Source organism: Ursus americanus, chromosome 2 (genome assembly GCF_024610735.1).
Source record: "Ursus americanus isolate L20-20 chromosome 2, mUrsAme1.1.p, whole genome shotgun sequence".
NCBI lineage: Eukaryota > Metazoa > Chordata > Mammalia > Carnivora > Ursidae > Ursus > Ursus americanus.
Window position 1 is genome coordinate 6,139,408 of NC_142128.1, and position 25,120 is coordinate 6,164,527.

A 25,120-nucleotide genomic window follows, 5' to 3' on the forward strand; every position below is an offset into this window, starting at 1 on the left:
TATCTTCCTTCTTGGGCTCTAGTTTTTCTCAACAGTAGCATGAAAGTATTTCTTGCACCCATGTCTCTTCCAAAAGTGGAAAAACAAAGATAGACCAAGAAGGGCACATATTTGAAGAAAAAATAGATATATTTCTTTGTAAAAGCAACAATATCCATGCATATTATGTGCAAGTGATTGATACTGCCCACTGCAGACATTGTATTACCTCCTACCTTAGAGTAGAAACTGCTCTTTACAGGACAAAGGAAGGGGAAAGGTATGAATTAATTTATTCCAAAAATATCTACGGGGGGCCCAATAGGCGCCAGGTACTGGGCCAAGTAGCGAAGGATACAACCAGGTTGCTGAGACCCTCTTGCCACCCCAAAGCTCATTGTGTGCCCCGTTCAAGTCCCTCTGTGACTCTGGGTGATCCCAGAGGGACCGTGTCTTATCCAGCTCTGTAACCTCACCATGTCCATCATCATGCCGGGCACAGGGGAGGCATTTAGGGATCTGGCTTAAAATGGAAAGAGAAGAAAACTGCATGTCACTCAGCCGCTAACCTGCTTTCCTGCTCTTGGCAGAGAGTTTGCTGCTGGTCCCCAACCCTAAGGAGTACCACTGGGTGAGCCAGGGCGTCACCGTGGTGGAGAACATGGACGACGGGGAGGAGCTGCAGATCACAGATGTGAGTGGACTGGCGTGGCTGGCACATGGTGGGGAGAGCCAAGACAGAGACTGTGAGGGCCCCACACACACTGTCACCAGAATTGGGGTGGGGGCCACTCCAAGCAGCCAGGCAGCAGCCCAGATCCTCCCCTGGAGATCTCTGGGGCTGAGCTGCACTTCTCTCCAGCCTGTCATAGCAAGCAGAACCAAACTAGGATTCCACAGAACCTAAGGGGCCATGTACTCCAGCCTAGCTAGAAGTGACCCTCTTGTCTCCCCATTCCCCACGGCACCCCCTCTCTTCTTTTATGACATTGAGCACCTGTAAGTTCTGTTAGGGTCTGACAATAGAACCGATTCCTGATGCGCCTTTGCCTTTCCCTCTCCCAGTACCTAGCATGAAGCCTTAGCAGCAATAATGATGGTAATGACAATGCAACTTCCCGTTTGTTATCATGTATCAAGTGCTATGTGTCAAGCATTGGACTAAACATTGACACGTCATTCTGGTTTATCGTTATGACCACCTACGATCCCCCTTTTGCAGACGACTAAACACAGACCAGCGAGGGTAAATAAATACAATGACTACATTGCAGAGCATCTGGTCTGCGCTCCTTGGAGGAAAACGGACCTGCCTCCGGGCCAGGGTGCGTCTGACCTCCAGAGCCCAGGCCGTACCACCGTGGCCACCCCCACGAGCGCAGGGCCACAGCCTCTATGAGAAGCCAGGAGTATCTTGCCTTTCTCTTCCCTGCAGGTTGCCTTTGACGTGCTGGGCTTCAGCCCAGAGGAGAAGATCGGCGTTTATAAGCTGACGGGGGGCGTCATGCATTTCGGGAACATGAAGTTCAAGCAGAAGCCCAGAGAGGAACAAGCTGAAGTGGACACCACGGAGGGTAGGTGTTCGGCTGGGGCTGTTCACGGAGGGGCCAGCCAGCTCTCTGAGGCTTCCTGCGCATTCCAGAGCCATGCTGTAAAGAGATTCAGAGATGTGCTTGGATATCCAGACATTGATAATCTCAAAGAGATGTGACAGAGAGTCAGAGCCACGATTCTGGTCTCTATGCTCTGCTTTGCCAGTTGACCTTGAGCGAGTGTGGAAACCGTCTCAGACGTCTCTTTTCTCATGGGCAACACGGAGTCTCTATTACCCTCCCCTTCCCCCTTCCCTAACCACAATAGACGGTGCCGGGGTTCTCCGGGGCAGGGCATCATGTTTCTCTCAATCACCTGCTTTTTCTGTCCCTACTCAGTGGCTGACAAAGTCTCCCATCTCATGGGTCTCAATTCCGGGGAGCTCCAGAAGGGCATCACCAGGCCCCGGGTCAAAGTAGGCAATGAGTTTGTGCAAAAGGGCCAGAACATGGAACAGTGCCACAACTCCATCGGGGCTCTGGGCAAGGCCGTCTACGACAAGATGTTCAAGTGGCTGGTGGTCAGGATCAACAAGACCTTGGACACCAAGATGCAGAGGCAATTCTTCATCGGCGTGTTGGACATCGCTGGCTTCGAGATCTTTGAGGTGTGCCTGCCCTGGCATTCTGTTCCTGCTTTGGGGTGGCCATTTTCCTTTAAAAAGCTACTTTTCACCATGTTTCTCTTGTTTCTCATCTTGGACTTGAGGCCGGTCTCAGTTGTTTGATCTTGGGTCTCTGACTTTTGGCATCCAGAAAGTTCCATCTTCATTTGTATGGTGCCAAATCATAAAGAACGGGGTAAACATACTGGATAGAATGGGTGGCGTGCTGGAGCTGGCCTGTAATGGCTCGCAAGAGCCGATCGTTGAATTTTCAGGAAGTTTGTGACCCAGTTGACATCATGTTGATATATGACATCATGGAAATTGGCCAACACTTCAAATCAGGCTCACCCTTCCTTCCTTCGTTCCTTCCTTCCTTCCTTCATCCCTCCCTCCCTCTCTCTCTCCTTCCTTCCTTCTTCCCTCCCTCTCTCTCTCCTTCCTTCCTTCTTCCCTCCCTCCCTCTCTCTCTCCTTCCTTCCTTCTTCCCTCCCTCCCTCTCTCTCTCCTTCCTTCCTTCTTCCCTCCCTCCCTCTCTCTCTCCTTCCTTCCTTCTTCCCTCCCTCCCTCTCTCTCTCCTTCCGTCCTTCTTCCCTCCCTCCCTCTCTGTCTCCTTCCTTCCTTCATCCCTCCCTCCCTCTCTCTCTCCTTCCTTCCTTCTTCCCTCCCTCCCTCTCTCTCTCCTTCCTTCCTTCATCCCTCCCTCCCTCTCTCTCTCCTTCCTTCCTTCTTCCCTCCCTCCCTCTCTCTCTCCTTCCTTCCTTCTTCCCTCCCTCCCTCTCTCTCTCCTTCCTTCCTTCATCCCTCCCTCCCTCTCTCTCTCCTTCCTTCCTTCTTCCCTCCCTCCCTCTCTCTCTCCTTCCTTCCTTCTTCCCTCCCTCCCTCTCTCTCTCCTTCCTTCCTTCTTCCCTCCCTCCCTCTCTCTCTCCTTCCTTCCTTCTTCCCTCCCTCCCTCTCTCTCTCCTTCCTTCCTTCTTCCCTCCCTCCCTCTCTCTCTCCTTCCTTCCTTCTTCCCTCCCTCCCTGTCTCCTTCCTTCCTTCTTCCCTCCCTCCCTCTCTCTCTCCTTCCTTCCTTCTTCCCTCCCTCCCTCTCTCTCTCCTTCCTTCCTTCATCCCTCCCTCCCTCTCTGTCTCTTTCCTTCCTTCTTCCCTCCCTCCCTCTCTCTCTCCTTCCTTCCTTCTTCCCTCCCTCCCTCTCTCTCTCCTTCCTTCCTTCATCCCTCCCTCCCTCTCTCTCTCCTTCCTTCCTTCATCCCTCCCTCCCTCTCTCTCTCCTTCCTTCCTTCTTCCCTCCCTCCCTCTCTGTCTCCTTCCTTCCTTCATCCCTCCCTCCCTCTCTCTCTCCTTCCTTCCTTCTTCCCTCCCTCCCTCTCTCTCTCCTTCCTTCCTTCTTCCCTCCCTCCCTCTCTCTCTCCTTCCTTCCTTCTTCCCTCCCTCTCTCTCTCCTTCCTTCCTTCTTCCCTCCCTCCCTCTCTCTCTCCTTCCTTCCTTCTTCCCTCCCTCCCTCTCTCTCTCCTTCCTTCCTTCTTCCCTCCCTCCCTCTCTCTCTCCTTCCTTCCTTCTTCCCTCCCTCCCTCTCTCTCTCCTTCCTTCCTTCTTCCCTCCCTCCCTCTCTCTCTCCTTCCTTCCTTCTTCCCTCCCTCCCTCTCTCTCTCCTTCCTTCCTTCTTCCCTCCCTCCCTCTCTGTCTCCTTCCTTCCTTCTTCCCTCCCTCCCTCTCTCTCTTTCTTTCTTTTGTTTTTGAGAGAGAGAGTGAGCTGGTTTACCAGCACAACACTGGTGGCCTCCCACTTCTTTCCTACACAAGAGAGACTCAGGTCTCCTCGCAGACTGGTGTTGTGGGTCAGAAATAGTTTACCTTTATAACTGGAGGCAGCATGATTAAGAGTCAGTAGATATGGTTCTGGACTCAGGTTGGCCCTCAACCAGCTGTGTGACCTGAGGAAAGTAGCTTCCCCTCTCAGAGATTGAGTTTTCTCAACTCTAAAATGAACAGTCTGGAAGAGATGATCTGTAAAGTCCATTTCATTCCATTATTGTATTATTTTAAGATTTCTACTGGCCACAGATGGATTTAAACAAACAAACAAACAAAAACAGCTTAGCCCAGAGGAACCTGGGTGGCTCAGTCGGTTGAGCGTCTGACTCTTGATTTTGGCTCAGGTCTGGATCTCAGGGTTGTGAGTTCAGGCCCCATGGGCTACATGCTGGGCATGGAGCCTACTTAAAAAAAAGAAAAAAGAAAGACAGAAACCCAGCTCAACCCAATTTCTTTCAGGCTCTAAAATGCTAATTGGGGGGCGCCTGGGTGGCACAGCGGTTAGGCGTCTGCCTTCGGCTCAGGGCGTGATCCCGGCGTTCTGGGATCGAGCCCCACATCAGGCTCTTCCGCTACAGCCTGCTTCTTCCTCTCCCACTCCCCCTGCTTGTGTTCCCTCTCTTGCTGGCTGTCTCTCTCTGTCGAATAAATAAATTTAAAAAAAAATGCTAATTGGACTGCCATCTACAATAGAATCGTTTAATTTCATAGGCAGAAGGAGGCTTAGAGTTTCCAAACTGTGCTCGCTGGCATTCTGACGGCCAGCAGAGGGACGAGGAGAAAGGAGGATGCTCTGCACCGACGACAGAGTGTGTGCAATAAACAGACAGGGTTCGATCCCAGCTTGGCCACTTCCAAGCTGTGGGCCTTGCTTTCTCCACCTTCTAATGAGACCACTCCTCAGTCTTGCCTCGTAAGGTTTTAAGCAGGTGCAGCTCAGCGCTGGGTCCGGCACAGGGGCTCTGTGATGACAATGGCACCTCTGCTTTAACCTGGTTTTCATGCAGCTTTAGCATCGGATTTCATTAAGTGAAAGCACTTCTCTGATTTTTTTATTTTTTTAAAGGCTCATAAACCCCCCAAACCCTTTCATCCTACAGATGAGGATAAAAAAACTGCACAGAGAGAGAGAGAGAGAACTGTCCAAAGGCACACAGGGGGTCAGAAGCATAAAGCCTCTGAAATGATTTCTATCCTGGGAAGAAAATGATTCTTTCCACCATGATTTTCATTAACCACACGAGGGGGGATTTGAGGTTTGGGTCCCCCTGCCCCCTCCCCCCCAACTCTCTTCTACCCCTGTCCCCCACAGCCCTGCTCTGAAGGTACTAAGCTGCTCTGGGCCTTTGCAGGGGAGGGTAACTGAGATGGGCTTCTTGCAGGGCTGATGGAGGACCGTCCAGTGGTCAGTGTTCAGGCCTCTGGGCAGCACCTGACAATGTTGGCCCTCAGCAAATTTGAGCTTGGCTTGTGCCCCGTCCCTCAGTCCTGGTCCCAGGGAGGCTCTGCCTGGGTCCTGGCTGACGCCCCGCTCTCTACCCTCCCACCCCAGTTCAACAGCTTCGAGCAGCTGTGCATCAACTTCACCAACGAGAAGCTGCAACAGTTCTTCAACCACCACATGTTTGTGCTGGAGCAGGAGGAGTACAAGAGGGAGGGCATCGAATGGGTCTTCATCGACTTTGGCCTTGACCTACAGGCCTGCATTGACCTCCTGGAAAAGGTAACCTGCTGCTCAGAGGTGGGGCTGAGAGAGAGGCCAGGGCTCTGACCGGGGCGTGCCTCAGAAGGGGAGTCACTGGGGCCTGTGGGGAGATGGCACTAGCAACACCGCTAATGACCTTGGTTGGTCTGGCCTCTAGCTTCCTCTCTGCAAAATAGGTACAGTAGTGTTGCAATGACCACTGTTAGTCGGGCTGTTGGCTGCCTCGACTCACTGGCTCATCCTAAGCTACCACACGTGCGTGTGTGTGGGGTGGAGGGGCAGTGATGTATTACAACCATTTCACAGATGGGAACATTGAGGCACAGAGAAGGGAAGTAACTTGTCCAAGGTCACACAACCTGTGAATGGCAGGGTCAGGTTCTAACCCAGGCTGCCAGTCTACTGGCCACCATGGGGAACGTTTTAGCAAAGGGCGTACTTCAAGAATATATATGGTTTAATCAAATGCAGAAAAGGGACAGAAAAGGGACTTTAACAGGACAGATGACAAAATCTGAACAGTCTGCTCATAGGATCGTATCATTGTTAATTTCCTGGGTTTCATTATTGTTACTGAGGTTGCGTTAACATTTCGAGAAGTTGGATGAAAGGCACGTAGGAATGCTTCACACTCTTTTGCAAGCCTTAAATTATTTCGAAGCAAAAATTAAAAAATAAAGGAAAAGAACTAACATATGTTGTATTTGAGGCTCAGCCTAGGGGCCGTCATAGAGAAGTTATCAGCAAGGCAGCCAGGGGTCTCTGATGTGAGACCAGCCTTAACCTCCCAGGAAAAGTATCTCCAAAAACAGGCTGCGTGCACAATCCCCCCTGCCCCCATCCCCTAACATCTACAAACACCTCCCTGTCCAGCTGTCATAGAACCTGAAATGTCCTCATGTTTGAGCTTTGGGGTTAAGCACTGCCCTCTTCCAGAAATCTTCCTTAGAGATCCAGACCCTCCATAGATTGGGGGAGGGAGGGACAGCATTTATGAGCTCCCTCATTCTGTGAGAAGAGACCTAGAACCATCTGTGACCCATGGTAGCCAGGAATGTCCTTGAGGGCAAGAGCGGATAAAAGAGAGTTAAATGCAAAGAGGACAGGTATCATTGACTTTACCATTTTCCTGAGGGCCAAGCCTGCCTGGCACTACTGTTTGGGAGGGATTAGCATTTGGGGAGCTACATAGCCCCTTCCGACCTCCATCTTTTCTGTTAGATTCAATGAATTCTAGCCTCTTTCAAGTCTAAATGGCTTTGGCATTCATAGACCAGACCATGTAGCTACTGCACCATTACCAGGGCTCCTTGCCCAGAGTTCTGCTTCCTGGCTGGCCACCTGGGTGTCTGGGTCACCCCTCCCACCGCCCCCAGGCCAACACCTGAGTGGCCCCATTGGGGTCCCCTGGCTTCCTGTAACACCATCCACCGCTCTTCCCTTCTAGCCCATGGGCATCTTCTCCATCTTGGAGGAACAGTGCGTCTTCCCCAAGGCCACCGACGCCACCTTCAAGGCAGCCCTGTATGACAACCACCTGGGCAAGTCCAGCAACTTCCTCAAGCCCAAGGGGGGCAAAGGCAAGGGGCCTGAGGCCCACTTCGAGCTCGTCCACTACGCAGGCACTGTGAGTACCCCCTCGGCGCCCCCTGTGGCCACCTTCTTGCTGCATTCGGCTCTGGCTACTGTAGGTCCTTCCTGCCATGCCCTTCCTGACGCTTCCCACCTCCAACTAGCACAGCCGCCATGTAGCAGGGTGATCGGCTCCGTGAAATGACCTCTGACTCATACTTCCTCATCACTTCTCCCTCAGAGAATTCTAAAGCAATCCAGGGAGCAGCCAGCAGTTGACGCCCTCAGACCCTCCAGGGCCACACCACTGTCTATGGCCCTCGGTTTGACGGCTGAACTAAGATCTTGGACAGAATTTCCAACACTTGCAAAAAGAGAAAAGAAATGCCATGAGCCCACCAATTATCCCCCAAATTGATTAACTTATGGCTCTGACAGCTCGTGGCCACCAAACCAACAAAACGACATCTCCGGAGTGGCTTTTTCACTCATGACAAACTTAGTCCTTGGGGAAGAGGGAATTAAGTGCCGCCAGGACTCGGGTTCTATTTGAATAATGGATAGGGGAGACAGTGTTTGTTCAGCCAGCTTTTAAGAATGAGTTTGGTTTCCTTGGGATTGCAGTATTGCTGTAAATGCCAAGGCTCCCGTTACCACTCGAGTTTGTCGAATCTCTGTGGGTTTAACTGCAGGGAAATAGCAGCCTTAGGACAGAGCTGTCAGGAAAGCTCCTGTTGGAGCGGGTACTGGGGCCGGGAGTTGATGATCTCATCAACCATAACAATGCCAATTACTTGCAAAATGAATCGTGCCAATGCCTAGAGCAAACAGCAGGTTGGGAGCCTGACTGCGGTGCTCTACCTCGCCTCCCACAATGAAGTGAGAAAAGCTCCGTGTTTGTAGCAATGGAATGTTTAAAGTCTAATGGGGCTTCCTCACCACTAAGAAGACTCTAAAGTAAGGCCCAGAAGGAAAGCCCAAAAGTTTTGGCTTCTTATCTCCTGCCCTCAGTTCCCTATGCTCAGTGGAAGAATCTGAAAAGGGCTTCCTCTTTGCCTCTCCAGCTTGGGCCACATGGCAAAATGGGCAGCAGAAATTAATGGATGCCCAATTACCTGAACACATGGACCCCCCAGTTATAGATGGATGGAGCCCCCCCTTCCACCAGGCAGTGGCCAAGGGATGTGTGCTCTTGAGCAAGGACTGACCAGACGTCCTTGTAGGGAGCTTTACATATAGCTCAGGATTTCACTGGTCAAGGCTAGTCACTCACAGCAAGGGCTAAGCCTGGAAGAAGATCAGTCTGCCTGGGTAGAAAAAGAGCCTGAGGTCAGGCAGGCTCAGAGTAGCCAGCAGAGGAAGACATGCAAGAGAAGGTCACAGCCGGGTGGAAAGTAGCTGGGGAGGCCTTGTTTGTCAGAAAAGCTCGGAGACAGGGTAGCCTAAACAGGCCAACTGCAAATGCCCAAGAACGCAGATAATGGGGCCCCCACCTCCTACTGTAGTTCAGGGACATCCCAGGACTCCAGGAAATGTCAAGAATGGAAGCCCCCAGAGATGGGGTTGAAGGTTGGTCCTGGGAGCCCAGAGCAGGCCATGCTGTAGGTAGAGGTTCTGGCTGTGGGACCTGGAAGGCAGAGGCTGGACCTGAAGGTCACTGCTGGCACTTGCCCCCTCCAGGTGGGTTACAACATCACAGGATGGCTGGAGAAGAACAAAGACCCCCTGAACGAAACAGTGGTGGGCTTGTTCCAGAAATCATCCCTGGGAATCCTGGCCCTTCTCTTCAAAGAAGAAGAGGCTCCAGGTACAGCTGACCCCTTATTGTGTCCAGTCTCCCTGTGCTGATGCCTTTAGTGACCAAAATGGAAATAAGGAAACAAAACTCTCATGTTCAACTCTTGCTAAATGGATGAATGAATGACAAGTTGCTTGAGGTAGGCCATGGACGAGGGTGCAATGGAGAGATACAGATGCATTCTGGGAAATTCCATCAACTGAATTGATCGCTGGGCCCGTATCACCTGTAGGTGGAGCAATACTGCCTTGGAAGAGTGGAGGCCCAAATGCTGTGTGCTTATTTTCTGCTCACTGTTCTTCCCTGTCTGAGGCAAAGCCCAAGCCCAGCCCTGCCTCCTACCCCATGGAGGTCGTGTGGCCCACAGGGAAACACCCCAGGGTGGGAGCTGCCCAATGTGGCCACCATTCATAGGGACAAGAAATGCAAATTTCCTCGAATTCAGAGATGTTTTCTCCATCCACATGCAATTCCTCTAGATGGTCTGTGGCTCCTCTTCCTTCCCAGGCAATGGGCGGTTTGTCCCCTTGTGTAGCCCTAAATCACAAAAGGACACACACTCTCCAGAGAGCATATGCCCCTTTTGACAATTAGGCCACAGTCACCCCATTTACCCATTCCCTGGTAGATCTCTGTTTCCTGGTGTGAGGGCCCCACCTTACCCAGTCCCAAGAAAAGCCTTTTTTTTTTTTTTTTTTTTTTTGAGAGAGAGAGAAAGAGAGAGCGTGCGAGGAAGGGGCAGAGGGAGAGAGAGAATCTCAAGCAGACTCCCTGCTGAGCGCAGAGCCCAGTGCAGAGCTCAATCCCAGGACCCTGAGATCATGACCTGAGCCAAAACCAAGAGTCAGATGCCTAACTGACTGAGCCACCCAGGCGCCCCCCAAGAAAAGCTTTTTAAACCAGAGAATGCATTTCCTTGACACAGAACACTATGGGGCTGACTGTCGCCATGCTGTTTTCTGACATGAAACATGCTTGTCTTTCTTTCCTCAGCTGGAAGCAAGAAGCAGAAGAGAGGGTCTTCCTTCATGACAGTCTCCAACTTCTACAGGGTAAGTGGGGGCTGCCCTGTAGGCCACTTTGCATCCAGTGACCCCGCCTCTCCATCAAACCCTCCCTTCTAATGGTGTGGGGGTCGGCCTGCCGTCTCACAGCCAAGACAGGATGATTTCATTTCTATGCCTACAGTTGCCTCTTTCATTCCAGGAGTCGGCTTCCTTCTGAAGGGGTCACAGAACCATAGGTCCTCAGGGCAGAAAAGACCCTTAGAGATGGTGCAGTCCAACCATGTCATTTCAGACTACAATCCAGAGAGTGACATCAATGGACGTATCAGTGCCTAAGATCTTGAGCCCTAAAGTTGGCTGGCAGATCTTCTGGGCTGATCATAACTTCCACAGATTTAGGGCGTGACTGGGAACACGTTCCAAAGTGTAGGTGGGCAGCCACTAGGGAGATGTTGCATGAAGAAAGATTTCAGTATTTCCCAAGGATCTGGCTGCCCTAAGGCAGAGCGGGCTACCTCCCTGGAGATATCCAAGCAGAGGAGGAGGGACCATCCAGTGGGGAGGGTAACAACAGGCAGGGCTTTGTCCTCACAGGCACTACAGTTCCTTCTAGTACTGAGACTCTACAGTGAGCCAGCATTGAGTCAGGAAAGGCCCTGCTTGCTGAAAACCACGTCACCTTGGGCAAGTCCCTCTGAGAGGACAGCCACTGCCCAAGATGCTATCCATTATGATAGCCACTAGCCAAACGTGGCTAGTGAGTACTGGAGAAGAGGTTGGTGTGGCAGAAGAGCTCAATTTGAATTTCATTAATTGAACTCTAAAATAAATCCCTCTGCCGAGCATGGGTGTCCTGCAACACCAGCACTGAGCTCTACCCAGTCCTTCTGTTTCTTTTTCCTCCATCCCCAGGAGCAGTTGAATAAGCTGATGACCACGCTCCACAGCACTGCTCCCCATTTTGTCCGCTGCATTGTCCCCAACGAGTTCAAGCAATCAGGTACATCATGGGGCTCTGTGAAGTTAGTGTTTGCTCAAGTGAAGTACCCCCATTTATAGCAGTTCAATTATTTTCGAAATATGAAGTACTTGTCTCTCTTTTTTGCCTCCCTCTCCTCCCACCAATTTTTTTCAAACTTGGACAATTTTGACCCACAGAAACATTAAGAGTTAATAAAAAAGCTAACATTTGTTGAGAGCAAACTGTGAGCCAGGTATGAATTAAGTCTACTTTTAATCGCCTGGGATGATTGGGGCAAAGCAGGGCACCAAAGGATCCCCCAAAAATGAATCATCCAGGGGTGCCTGGGTGGCTTGGTTGGTTGAGCATCCGACTCTTGGTTTTGGTTCAGATCATGATCTCAGGGTCATGGGATCGAGTCCCGCATCAGGCTCTGTACTCAGCGCGGAGTCTGCTTGTCCCTCTTTCACCCCCTCTGCTCCTTCCCTCGCTCACGCACTCTCTCTCTCAAATAAATAAAATCTTTAAAGAAATGAATCATCCAAAAATCATGTTCTAGCTGCTTTGTAAAGCAAAAATCATGTTCCGGCTGGGTGGGCACCAGCTGGAAGTCACATTCAGGAGGGCCTTTGGGTCTTGGCTGAATTGCGGGGCCCCCTGGGCAGTGATGGGAGGAGACAGGGGTTGATGACACAGATGCTCAGCGTTCTGCAGTGGCAAGGAGCAGCCTGTCCCACCCGAGGGTCCTGACGGCATCCTGTGCCCTCCCTTTTGGCAGGCGTGGTGGACGCCCACCTGATCATGCACCAGCTGGCTTGTAACGGAGTCCTGGAAGGCATCCGTATTTGCAGGAAGGGCTTCCCAAACAGGATGCAGTACCCAGAGTTCAAACAGAGGTGAGTGGTGTCTCCCTGATACCATGAGTCTACGGTTCTCAGTTTCCGGGCACTGACTAATTGAGAAATATAGTCCTGTTGTCGCAGACACTACACCTCACAGCAGCACCACCTCACTGCCATTGGCCTTTCACCTGCCAGAACGTGCATTTCTTTGCCTGAGGGCCTTCTCTGGCTCTGGAGCCTGCTTTGCTACTTGGCAGGCTGAAAGTCTCCCGGAGTAATGCCTCCCCAGGAGCAGCCCTCAACCAGTGGCTGAGGACAACTGGTGTATAAATACTTCAACTCCCTCATCCTTCTTGGTGGGCTAACTATGAGGCATGCTCTGTACTGGCTTCCAGGTAAATGTCTAAGGCTCTCCAGGTTAAACTTAAAAAAATAGTAACAATTAAAAAGCCCTGGTTTGTAGCGTCTTTGGATTTCCATGGGATAAACACTCCCATGGCTGATTTCAAGCCAGCAATGTGATGTCACTGAATGACTGAATGTGGGGTTGGGTAGAGATGCACACAGTTGGCTCCTGCAGGTTCCAGCACACCACTGTTCCCTGGGTCCCCTAGCAGCATTAAGCCCCAGCTGCCCATTGTGATAACGGGTCTGATAACGTGCCTCTTACTGACTTCCCTGACCCCCTTCCCAACTCTGCCACCCCCCCAAATAAACCATTTGCACTTGGATCCCTGTCTCAAGGTCTGCTTCTGGGGGATCCCAAACTGAGATCTCCACCTTAGGCATTGTTTTTCCTTCTACCCCCCCCCCACCTGCTAGAACATATGACCACAGACGGACAGAGCAGGACAAGTAACTAGAGGTCATCTTGTCCAAGCCCTCTGAAGGCTCTAAACAGCGAAGGACTTGTCTAAATCACAAAGACGGCTGCTGGCAGGTCAGGAAAAGCAGCGCTTCTCCTATGCCTGGAAGGAAAAATCAGGAAGGCAAGATTTTGGTGTCTTCATTTCCAGGAGCACCTGCCTTCTCCTGAACCCCTGACCCACACCAACGTTCGCTCCCCAAGGTTTCCTGTCCCACCGCACTGCCTGCTGCGGCCATCTGTAAAACTGGTCTAACCTGTGACTCCAAGGCCGTCGCGAAGATCAACTGCGTGGATGTGCTTCCCGAGCTGCCAGCTTGGGCATGACGATGACTGTCATTGTCTCTCTCCCACCAGGTACCAAGTGCTGAACCCCAACGTGATTCCTCAGGGATTTGTAGACAACAAGAAGGCCTCAGAGCTGCTGCTCGGGTCCATCGACCTGGATGTGAATGAGTACAAAATCGGGCATACCAAGGTAGCTCTTCCGGTGACACTCCCTCCCTACGCCACCCAGCCTTGTCCCCAGAGGGTGGGCTTCAGGGTGTGAATTCCAGCTCGGCCACTGACCAGCTGCCTGCCTTGGGCAAGCCCCACAGCTGCGGGGAGCCTCAGTTTCCTCCTCTGAAAAAGGAGAGCTGATACAGCTGATCTCATGGGATTTGGGGGGTGATTAGCACTAATGTGGGTGAGAAGCCAGCTCAGACACGTACTTAATAAATGATAGATTATTTCCTAGGCCTGTAAGAGTCCCAGTCAGAATCAAGGTCCTGGGTTTGACTGGGGCATGAAGCTGGGGGGGGAGGTGAGGTCTGAGAGTGAAGCACCATAATCCCAGCCCACCCACATTGAGAGCTCCAGCCCTGAGCTGGCAGGTGAGTCGGGGCTGACTCAGAGAAGCTTCCTGATCCTGACTCACAGGGCCTGGGCTGCCCTGTGTCTGTCCCACTTCCTGGCCCCGCAGAGTCCTGCTGGGATTGTCAGGGCCAGCCAGGCTAACAGTGCGAGCTGTCCATCTACAGCTGCCCAAGCAGACCGCACCCCAGCAGGACAACCAGGGTGACCCAGCAGGGGTCCTAGCTTTGCATGCAGGAGCCTCAGGCTCAAAGCCTGTCTCTGCGGAGCCCACAGGCCTGCTGGCGCGCACGGACGCTCCAGGCTGTGCGCACATCCAGCACATCTGGCCGCTCAGCAAACGCTCCTAGAGCGCCTCCCGCGCCGAGCGCGGTTCAAGGCTCTCGGGATGCACCAGTGAACAGAGTCCCTGGCTCCCTGGAGCTCGCTCCTGGTAGAGTGTTGGCGGAATCGTCATTGTAGGATCTGCCAGAACTCTTAGCTTTGGCCTCCTTCACAATTAAGACATGCTGCATACAGCTAACCTGACTTATAGGAACACCAGGTTTTGCCACAGAATCACTGAATACCGGCTGCTTCTGCCACCCCCCCACCTTTGAAGGATGGGAAACGTGAGGAAGCGGGGACGGGGGCATGGAGCTGATGTGCCCAGTTCCACCGAACTAGGCGGGACGGAGCAGGCCTCAGGCCCCATGACGCTGCTCTCGGGAAGGGGAGATGGGGCTGCCGTTGCCAGCACCTGACACCACGACTGGCTGGGCAAATGGACTGCAGTTTGCTGTTGTTCAAGGGTTGCATTGGGTCCAGATAAAGGCCTGGGGATTCTGGGGACAGCTTTGCTCTCCAAGGACCAGCCAGGCTCTGGTGGCAGAAGCAGAACAGAGAACAGGATGTTTCTGCCTGTTCCCATTGTTAGCTCATGTGGGCCCCACCCCCTGCCACAGGTTCACCTCACCTCTCCTAGAGGGACACACCTCAATGACCAGCCATTGCGAAATATCAAGACACATTTCCTGTAATCAAACCCAGTGTCTCAACCCCATGATGGCTAGCTCTTTGGGTTTTTGTGGGGGAGGAAGGCATTGGAGAGGGAGCATTCTTTTTTTTTTTTTTTTTTTTTTAGTTTTATTTATCTAAGAGAGAGAGTACAAGCTGGGGAGAGAAGCAGAGGGAGAGGGAGAAGCCGACTCCCCACTGAGCAGAGAGCCCAACATGGGGCTCGATCCCACCTGAGCTAAAAGCAGGTGCTTAACCGACTGAGCCACCCAGGCGCCCCGACAGGGAGCATTTTTTTGCATTCTTTTCCTGTTGGTGTCCATAGCATCCATATAAAAGATTTAGTTGGGGGCTCTGCTATAGTCTCTCGGGGCTGGGAGGACTCAGGGTCCTGCACTCCCACTGAACAGGAGGGGAGATCGAGGCTTCCCCAAGGAGAGTGGCTTGGCTAAGGTCGCATAGCACATCCAAGGCAGGCTGAGGCCAGGTACAGGTCTCCTGGATCCTTCTGTCCTTCTAGAAGTTTCTATCATGTCTTACTTAAAGCCTATGAAAAGGTATTACATTATAAAATATACTACTAATAAAACAACCACCCATGAGCCCACTTGAAAATCCAGAACTCAATCTTTGCATCTCTCTCCTCAGGAGTAACCCTTGTCCTGAATGTTAACCATCCTCCTGCCTTTTAAAAATAGTTTTATCACATATGCATCTGGCCTCAGGTTTTGCCCGGTTTTGAGCTTCATGGAAGTATCGTACTTGATATACTCTTCTGTAACATGCTTCTAACACTTCATAGCATTTCCAAGATTCATCCTTGTTGGTTGGAACATGACAGTCATTCATTGTCACTGCCGTATCAGGCTGCCTCAGACAGCCGCACCACAATTACCCTTTCTCCTGCCCTTGGAAATTGATCCCCCCCCCGAAGTTATTAACAATGCTACTTTGAATATCTTTGTGCATGTCCTATGGAGGAGTTTCTTTAGAATGAAATTCTCAGCCTTGGCTGTACATTAGAATCCTTTTGGGGAGCGGTAAAAATACCAATGCCAGAGCCTCGTTCCAGAAATTGTTTGAAATCACCTATGTCCAAGTATCAGCACCTTTCCAAGGCCCTCCAGGCAGAAATGATGTGCAGCCAGGGCAGAGATAGATATGTGAATGCTGAGGAGGATATTCGCCCGTTTCAGGGTGTGCAAACATCTAACTTGACAAGGGAATGCCAAACCATTTTCCAAAACTGTTGTGCCAACTCACCCTCCCCTTGATCCACAACCCTGCCAACACTTGCCTTTTTGGAAGTCTTAAAAGTTACAGGTGGAGGGAGGAGTGATTGGTATCTTGCAACCTTAATTTGCATTTCCTGGAGGTTCGGTATTTCCTGCTCCTTCTAACACGTTACAAAGCTGGCCCTATTTTCCTAGGGATGTGTCCCATTCACACACCAGAGCTGGGTGCCTGAAATTGTGCAGCGTTGGTAAAACTCTGTATCCTTTCTACAGAGTCAACCCCACCCCTGCCCTCACTAGACCCTCTTCCCACTCCCAGGTGCCTGGGGGACCGTGACTGTCCAAAGGCTGTTTTGCATGGCGGTAAAGAAAGAAGACCCCTTGCCTCCCCGGCTGCTGGGCAGTCACCATAGCAGCGAGGACCGTGAAGATCTATCACCTTTTACTTACAGCTTCACAGTTTATACAAGACTTTCCCACCCAATATCTCTATCTAATCCTTATAGCAACCCTCAGGGAGGGGTCAACATCCCCATTTCACAGATGAGGAACCGAGGCCCTGAGATGTGAGGAGACACGTCCAGGGTGATCCAGCTAGTAAGTGCAAGGCCAGGGCTGGGACCCATAGGAGGAGCCAAGGGCGAGGGGAAACAGATGCTGGGGCCGGCAGTGGTCCTGCTATTGGCGGTGTCCAGGCTGGGGCAAGCTGTTCCCGAGGGGCCTCAAACACAAGCACCAGACTGGCCCTCTTAACTTTTAAGGACATTTCCGAACCTCTGGGGCTTGGATTTAAAACTCCCCGCCAGCGGCTGCCGCTGGTGACAGCTGTGCTATTTTCAGATGACTGTGTCTTTCTCCCAGGTATTCTTCCGAGCCGGCATTCTGGCTAGGCTTGAAGACATGCGGGACGAGCGGCTGGCCAAGATCATGACGATGTTACAGTGTCGCCTCCGGGGTTTCCTTATGAGGATTGAGTTCAAGAAGATGCTGGAACGAAGGTAGCACTCACGAGCACCAACGGGTCAGGACCACTGAGGCCACGCTCACCCACACAGGATGACCAGGGACCCCGCCACACACACAGTGGTCAGCTCCATTAGCGACAATGGGCAGTGAGATGAGGGGAGGGTGCCAATGTCTTCGCTGGCCCAAAGAACCCTGCTGGGGTCCTGTATTCATTTTCTAGGGTTGCCGTAACAAAGCGCCACAGCCTGGCTGCCTTGAAACAGCAGAAATGTATTTTCGCACAGTTCCAGAGGCTAGCCGTCTGAAATCAAGGTTTTGCAGGCCACACTCCCTCTGAAGCTCTAGACGACAGTCCTTTCTTGCTTCTTCCAGTCCCAGTAGCCCCAGGCATTTCTTGGCTCGTGGCCACATCATTCCGATCTCTCCCTCTGTTTTTGCAAGGTCTTCCCTCTGTGTCTGTGTCTCCACACCAGCTTCCTTCTTTTTATACGGACACTGGGCATCTTGGGTTAGGGGCCCACCTTTCTCTAGTATGACCTCCTCTTAACCTAAGTAATGACATCTGCGAAGACCCTATTTCCAAACAAGGTCATGTTCACAGGTACTGGGGGTTAGGACTTCGGCATATCTTTTGGGAGAAGACACAATTCAATCCCTAACAGGAGCCACTTAATATAAATCCTACAAGTCACTTCCCCATTTGGATCCGTGTGATGATACTATGACAGGGATGTGGGAGGGCCAGCACCCTGTGAAAACTGAGGCCAGAAGGGTGAAGGGCCTGCCCCCTCGGTTCATGAGGAAAGAGTCAAGACTGGAACCCAGAAGCCCTCACTCCAAGCCCTTTCCCCTAGAATCATGTTTCCCAGCAGTCTCTCTAAAACCATCATCAGAAAATAGCTCAGGCTTCCCTGGCTGGCGTCTGGTTGACTCTGGCTCTTTTCGGTCGTAGTATTACTAATAATAACAGTAATGAGCACATAAGAACAATAACGAGTTCCTGATATGCACCAGGTCCTCTGCGACCCTGGCTGAAGGCAGGGACACCAGTTAGGAGCTGAGGGTAGGACAGTAGCCCAGCCCAACCCGGGGCCTTGGCACATAGGAGGTCCTCAGTAAATGACAGTCCGGTGAAGGTGCCAGGGACAAGGAGGCAGATTCCAGAAACTGCGGGTGGATAGGCTGCAGAGAGTTATGGGTGATTTCCCGTGGAAGGAAGGGAAGTGCAAGAAGAAACGAGTGGTCTGTCTCAGCCTTGTGCTATCTGGGAGGAACCGTTCCATCAAGGAGGCCGGGCCCCAACACTGGCACTTTAATCCACGAGACCCCGGCTTCCTTTTTGCAGAATTGGCCTGAAAGTCATCCAGCGGAACACACGCAAATTCCTGGAGCTGCGTTTCTGGGGCTGGTGGAAGCTCTACAACAAGGTAGGTCTCGGGGGGCCAGCCTGCTGCTGCCGGGGGGCCTGGGTGGAGGTGCCTCTCGGGGGTGGGAGGCCACAGGATCCTGCAGGGACAGTCCAAAAATGAGACGGAGGACTCTAGCCTCCTTCCAGACAGGGGCGAATTCCTCCCTGAGGGACAATCACAGTGTGTCTTCCCGCCTCATCTCATCCCTCAAAATAACGTCTCCTTAGGATGGAGAGCCTCCCCCAACAGACACTACGGAAAGGGGGCTTGGTTATCAGCGCCTCCCCCTGGGCATGTTGAGGCATCTTCAACTCCTTTAGTGAAGTCCTCACCTTTGGAGCTTGGAGTGACCTCAGGAAATCACGGGGTCTGACCTCCCAGTTCTCAGGTTCTTCTGAGACAGCAGAGAGGGCAGTGAGTCAGCCAGGTGGTGGGAATGCGGGACGCCAAGTGGCCAGCCTGCCCTTAACCAATGCAGGAGGCCGTAAGCCGTCCTCCTGATGCAGGTGGAATCATAGTGGGTGACGGTGTCCCTGCCTCTGGCCCCCGTTCAGGGGGAACACAGTGCTGGGCACCAGAGGAGGCTGGACACAGGGCTGCCACATTCAGGAGCTGGGAGGATGGTGTTGTCTCAAGGGGCAGCCAGGTGGAGGGGCGGGTCCTCTCCCTGTCCCTGCAGCCCCCATGGCTCATGCAGAAGCTTCTATCCCTTCTCCGTGGGAAAGCGATTTCTAAAACAGTGCTGGCCACAGGTTCGGAGGAAGGATAGTAAGTTCTGCATCCCCAAAGGCACCCGCACACAGGCCAGCCCCCTCGAGGGCCTGAGATCGCAGGGGAGTCCAGATGAGTATTTCTCAGAGTTCAGTCATCGCTGTTAACTTCCCCACCTGTTCTGTGACGGACCTTCTTTCCTTACGTCAACTCACATTTTTATTTTGAACTTTTTATTTTAAAAGGAAAATTTTTTATCCTTATCTGCTTTAATTTCATCCTAAGCAAGCCTTATCCACAAAATGGTGGATCACAAAATGGATTTGACAAGTTCTTTTCTGTTCTTAAAAATTATTTTTAAAAATTATTTATTCAATTTCTTATTCTTAAAGTTACTTTTAAAGTAACTATGTAACGATGAATATCAGAGGGTTTCTATGCGATGCTAAATCTATCTCATCTGTCCCCTTGGTATTTGTGTTGCCCTCTGGGAAGTTGCAGACCCACAGCCTTTAAGATTCTTTCAGGCAGAGGGGCGCCTGGGTGGCACAGCGGTTAAGCGTCTGCCTTCGGCTCAGGGTGTGATCCCGGCGTTCTGGGATCGAGCCCCACATCAGGCTCCTCCCCTATGAGGCTGCTTCTTCCTCTCCCACTCCCCCTGCTTGTGTTCCCTCTCTCGCTGGCTGTCTCTATCTCTGTCAAATAAATAAATAAAACCTTTTCAAAAAAAAATGATTCAGGTAGAAAAAAAAAAAGATTCTTTCAGGCAGGACACCAGTGGTCACAGATGAGGAGACAAAGCCTGGAAACCTCCCAGTTCTTTACTAGAAAGTAAAACCACTAACTAAACACGGCGGAGCAAGGTCCTGTTCCAATGAGTAAAAAAGTAAAATAAAATAAAAATCCTTTACTTTTACTTTTTAATTAAGCTCTAATCTTATTTAGCCAGATAGGATGAGTCGATGGGAAAAAAACAAAACAAAACAACATGTTGTGGGAGGCTCTCACTCATAGTTGTGTGTTACGTGGACCTGCCACCGTGGCATCCCAGGTCCCCACAGCCCAGGCTGGCAATGAGGCTTCCCTGTCATCTTCCAAGAGAAGTGATGCCTTCTCCCAAACCCATCTCCACAGGATGGGCATTTCCCTCCAGAGAAATGCATCCATTGACCAGGAAAAAACCCAAGGGCCTGTCCCGCCAAGCTCTCCTCGGAGCTCTAGGAACAGGAAGGCCGGAGGGAGATTTTCGAGGGGCTCGAGGTCTAGCAGGGCAGAGGACAGGTGGAGGGAGTTGATGGACCCAGGCACTCTTGAAGGGTAAGAAGGGCCAAAGCACGGAGATGTCCGGATGGGCACAGTGGGCGCAGAAGGGCAGGTGCTCCTGGCCGAGGGACAAAGCAGGCCCAGCCCTACAGAGCCCGGAGCGAGAGGGGCAGAGGCCACGAGGCAGGACGTACCAGCTGAGCTGGAGCGCGGTGAGCGAGGCTGGGTCGTGGGAGGCCTGGAAGACCACGTAGGGGAGCAGATGAAAGAAGTAAGTGAGAGAGACAGAGACACGGAGAATATACACAAGACACAGAGATAGACAGAAAGAGACAGAGAGAGGGAGGAATCAGTAAGGGAGAAAGGCAAGGGAAACCAGAGCTCGAATTCAGCCAGGGCTCCCGAGCACACACAATTTGTAGAACGATGTAAGCACTGGGCGAGGCTAGATGCCAAGGAACACCGAACTTGGTGTGTCATAGGATCAAAGAGCCCCTGAGGATTGGTCCTGAGCAAGGACGGGCCTTCTCTGTGGAGGCTAGGGACGCTTTAGGACATCTCCTCACAGCTGCAGCCAGAGCTGCTTTCCACCCCAAACGGGTGTGGTCCCATCTGAAGCAGAGCCCCCGCAGCCCATCACCGAGCCCCCGGCAAAGCCCATCCCCCTAACACAGTATGGTGTTGCTCACCACTCAGGTCAAGCCGCTCCTGAATGTGGCCCGGCAAGAGGAGGAGATGAAGGCCAAGGAGGAGGAGCTGAGGAACGCCATGTCCAAGACACAGGAGCTGATAAGCAGGGTAAAGGAGCTGGAGGAGAAGATGGCCACGCTCAGCCAGGAGAAGAACGACCTCACCATCCAGCTACAGGCCGTATGTGGGCCCCTGGAAGGGAGTGGAGGAGGGGATGGGAGCTGGGGGCCCTGGCAACTATCAGGATCCCCAGGGTCACTGAGAGTCAGACCCAGGGAGGGAGGGAGAGCCTTCTGAGAAGCCGTGTGCGAGTGAGATCACAGCGATAAAAGAACCACCATTGATAGAAGCACCTTCATGGGCTCTACCCCCTTATGCCTCACAGCCACGATTTCCCTTATTGTGCAGACAAAAAACTGAATTTCAGTAATGTTATGCCATAAACCATAAGTCACACAGCTGGTCTGGCTCGACTGTGTGGCCAGTTGTTGTCCTACAGCACTGACCCCCCGCCCTCACGGAGACCCCAGTGGATACCCAGGTTGTCCCTCTTCTGTGCCTTCCTGTCTGCTTGACCTTTGACAACCCCACCCTCCTCTGAATATCGCTTCCCTCATCCCTAACTGTAGCTTGTGGTAACATCTGCCTGGCTTGCCCCTCAGGGTTGTTATAAGGAGGAACCATGGACGGGAAATGGTTTGTTAACACAAAAGTGCTGAATCAGCGTTGGGAGCTCTCTGGGTGGGCAGCCCAGGCCCCACTGACAGATGGAGGAATAGGCACGTCCGGGCTCAGCAGATGCGAGGGCAGAGCCTGCGGTACCCAGTGCTGTGCAGCCCGAGTGTCCTCCATTCTCCTGGACCACCTCTGCTAAAACCTTAACTGGGATCTTGTGAAAATGCAGGTTTAAATGTAGCAGGTGTGAGGCCTGAGACTCGGCATCCAACCCAGCTCGCAGGTGATGCGGCTGGTGGTCTGGGGACAGCACGGCTGGACGATGTTTTGTCACACACATCACACGGGGCTCAGAGCTCATGCCTGGACCCTTCTAGGATCCCTTTGACTGGTGCTCTTTCTTCCGCCAGGAGCAAGAGAACCTGATAGATGCCGAGGAGCGTCTGACCCAGATGATGAAGACCAAAATGGAGCTGGAGAGCCAGATCTCGGACATGCGGGAGCGGCTGGAGGAAGAGGAGGGCACAGCGGCCTCCCTGAGCGCCACCAAGCGCAAGCTGGAGGGGGAGATGAGCGACCTCAAGCGGGACCTGGAGGGCCTTGAGACCACACTGGCCAAGACGGAGAAGGAGAAGCAGGTGAGGAGACCCTGGAGCCTGACCACTCTCCTCACCAGAACAGGGAAGCCCGTGGGGCTCACACCTGGAGTCGCCACTATAGCACTGCACAGGACCCTCGCCACCAGCCACATGGGGCTAGTAACTCAACTTGATGTGATTTAAAATGTGGTTCCTCTGTTGAGCTAGCTGCATTCTGAGTGCTCAGTAGGCACACGTGGCCAGTGCTACCACGTCGGATCCGCAAGTCTGGTGGGGCCCGAGGTCTACTCTCTAAGATACTGCTGACACCTGAGGACCGGGCTTTGAATAGCAAAGGCCTGAACTGGTGGCTCTCGCTGCCCCCCCTCACCCTAAGATTCTGACTCGGTTGGCTGGAGTGTGCCCGGGGTGTTCCATTTCTCAGGCTTCCAAGTGACTCTGGACAGCGGCCAAGCTGCAGAGCCCCTCTCTTGGAACAAGTGCCTCCCCCAAGGGTGTTCCCAGCCTTAAGGGCCTGTCTCTCTCTCTCCTGCCCCCATTTCCAGGCCCTGGATCACAAGGTCCGCACCCTGACTGGGGACCTCTCGCTCCGGGAAGACTCCATCGCCAAGCTCCAGAAGGAGAAGAGGGCCCTGGAGGAGCTGCACCAGGTAGGTACCACCGGCTTGCACTGGGGAGAGCAGGTGGAGCTTGGAGACTGGAGACCTGGGTTCAAATCTCGGCTTTGCTGCCCCTGAGCTGGGGGCACAGAGTCTCCCAAAATTTCAGTTTCCTCATCGGTGAAGTGGGCATTGTTATGTCTTATTGCTGTCCTCCCAGGTTTGTTGTAAGTGGGGTGACCCTGTAATTTATCACCCAAACTAAGCCAGTCTGAGAGTCCCTGGTACGCTGGAAGGTATGGTCCCCAGAGTCATCAGGATGAGGTGGGGTGCACAGAAGTGCCCTGTGAGTGACGCACCAGGGAACCCTGATACATCTCGGCAACAAAGGGCATGAGCTCTTGTCATGGGAAGGCCCACTCGAGTGTTACGGGCTCAGGTCCTAAACGCAGAGCCAGCTCTGACCAGCCACCAGGGCTGACCGTGGCACAGACCACTTCATAGCTCTGGAGACACAGGTACAACGAGCAAGCTGAGGCCCAGAGCTGGACGGCGGACCCCCATTGCCATGTTTGCCGATACCACGAACGCACAACACATCCCCCGAGGACCTCTCTCTGCTGCCTCTGGAAATACTTCCCCTTAGACTGTGACTCTCAACCATTTCAAACCCAGAGCCCCCTTTTATAGCAAATACGGTCAAGTCTCATTATTCGAGGTAGTCACGTTCTATAAAGTCACCATGAACACTGAATTAGCAAACACTGAATGTCAGCTTTAAGGGGAAATAGGGGGTTAGGTTCCACCAAGCCTCTGGTCACATTTTCGTGAACCAATCAATACATAATACATATTGACGACAATCAACACGTTGCCTTGTTTTATGTATGTCTCTGTTGAAAGACACTATTTGGTCCATATTGTGGATTCCTGAACATTGAGCTCACAGTCAACAGCCCTGTATCTCATGCCTGAACAAAACCTATCTGACGCACACATTTCCTCTGGGAGGCACGTCACAGCCTTCTAGTGCTTCGGGACAATAGATGGCATGGCAGACCGTGCGTGGGGCCGCTTCATACAGCAAAATCACCAAAACAAAAGCACCAAAATGTAAAAGCCATGGCACTGCATAGACTCTGGAAAAGGACCCTTGTTTGCAGTATAAACGCAGACGAGAAGGCAGGGCTCCATCTCATCTGACCGCAGCTGGGAATGTGCACCGGCCGGGACTCCAATGTTTCCCTGCTCTGCGCATGTCTGCGAACGACCGTGAAAGCACCACAAGTATTGATTTGGGATTACAAATAAATTTTAGCTAGTAGGTAAACTGGCAAATCGATAACCCGCAAACAATGAGCATAGACTGTATTTTGGAAGCCTCTCTTACTATCCTAAAATGAAAATTATTAAACTAATATGTAACTTTGAAAAAAATCAATAACGTTCCCTTCTTCTTCAGGGGGAAATGAATGGAATGTAATTTGTAATAAATAATGGGGCGTCCGCGTGTCAAAGCTCACACAGATCCACTAGAAGAGGTCGTGAGCAGTAGGCCGCCCGCCCGAGCCTGCCTAGGTGGCTGCGGATGGGCACGGAGGGTGTGCTGGGACGCAGATAGTGAAGCATGGCTGCTGTCCGTGACGCGAGTTTACAAAATGGTGATGAACTCTCAGGGAAATTTTGACAATAACGAACCTTCTCTCAGTTTTCATGGTAGATCATTCTTTAAAAAATGTAGTTATGTAGAGTTATATGGAAAGTGGTGCTGGGTGCTCGGTTCAGAAGAGTCTGGCTTATGTGACTGCCTGGGTGGGGCATCAAGTGTATGGACTGCAGGATTCTTCATGGTGCTGGACTGCCCAGAGCAAGGCAAGGTGCCCAGCATCCCCGGAGCCACCCGCTAAGTGCCGGTGGGGCCCCCATCGTGGTGACAACCAAAAGCCCCCCACAGATTTCCAACACGCCACAAGGAGAATCAGAGCCCCACTGACGGGTGAGGGCCCACGTGCAGCTAACAGGTGCTCGGGGCTGCTCCCCACCTCACCTGGCACCAGGGGCAGGGTCTCAGTAGCTGCCCACTGAGCTCAGAAGTGATGGCAGAGAACCAGGTCTGTTCAGCTGCTCCCACATGGCTCGTGGGACACACGTGTATATCTTTCCCTCCAGAAAACCCTCGACGACCTGCAAGCTGAGGAGGACAAGGTGAACCACCTGACCAAGACCAACAGCAAGCTCAGCACCCAGATCCATGAGGTAATGCCCTGCTGCTGGGGCCAATGCTATAGCTCAAGGGCCGGGTCCAGCTGGGGCACAGCGTCCTCAGATGCATTTGGGGTACGGACTGACCCACGCCCTGGGGAAGTGAGGGTCTCTCT

General features: G+C 52.3%; 1 protein-coding gene across 1 annotated transcript in view; it reads left to right on the top strand.

Moving 5' to 3' along the window:
* The first annotated feature begins 456 nt into the window (after positions 1–456).
* The window catches only part of MYH16 (myosin heavy chain 16), a 51,997-nt gene continuing 27,333 nt past the window's right edge, over positions 457–25,120 (top strand). The window contains exons 1-17 of the mRNA XM_087865499.1: positions 457–475; positions 570–673; positions 1,415–1,553; positions 1,911–2,179; positions 5,547–5,717; positions 7,147–7,326; positions 8,952–9,078; positions 10,063–10,121; positions 10,989–11,076; positions 11,816–11,933; positions 13,102–13,222; positions 16,692–16,828; positions 18,142–18,223; positions 20,876–21,049; positions 21,955–22,182; positions 22,689–22,793; positions 24,912–24,998. Coding sequence (XP_087721625.1) covers positions 457–475; positions 570–673; positions 1,415–1,553; positions 1,911–2,179; positions 5,547–5,717; positions 7,147–7,326; positions 8,952–9,078; positions 10,063–10,121; positions 10,989–11,076; positions 11,816–11,933; positions 13,102–13,222; positions 16,692–16,828; positions 18,142–18,223; positions 20,876–21,049; positions 21,955–22,182; positions 22,689–22,793; positions 24,912–24,998 — 2,208 coding nt within the window. The remainder of the gene's footprint in view (positions 476–569; positions 674–1,414; positions 1,554–1,910; positions 2,180–5,546; positions 5,718–7,146; positions 7,327–8,951; positions 9,079–10,062; positions 10,122–10,988; positions 11,077–11,815; positions 11,934–13,101; positions 13,223–16,691; positions 16,829–18,141; positions 18,224–20,875; positions 21,050–21,954; positions 22,183–22,688; positions 22,794–24,911; positions 24,999–25,120) is intronic.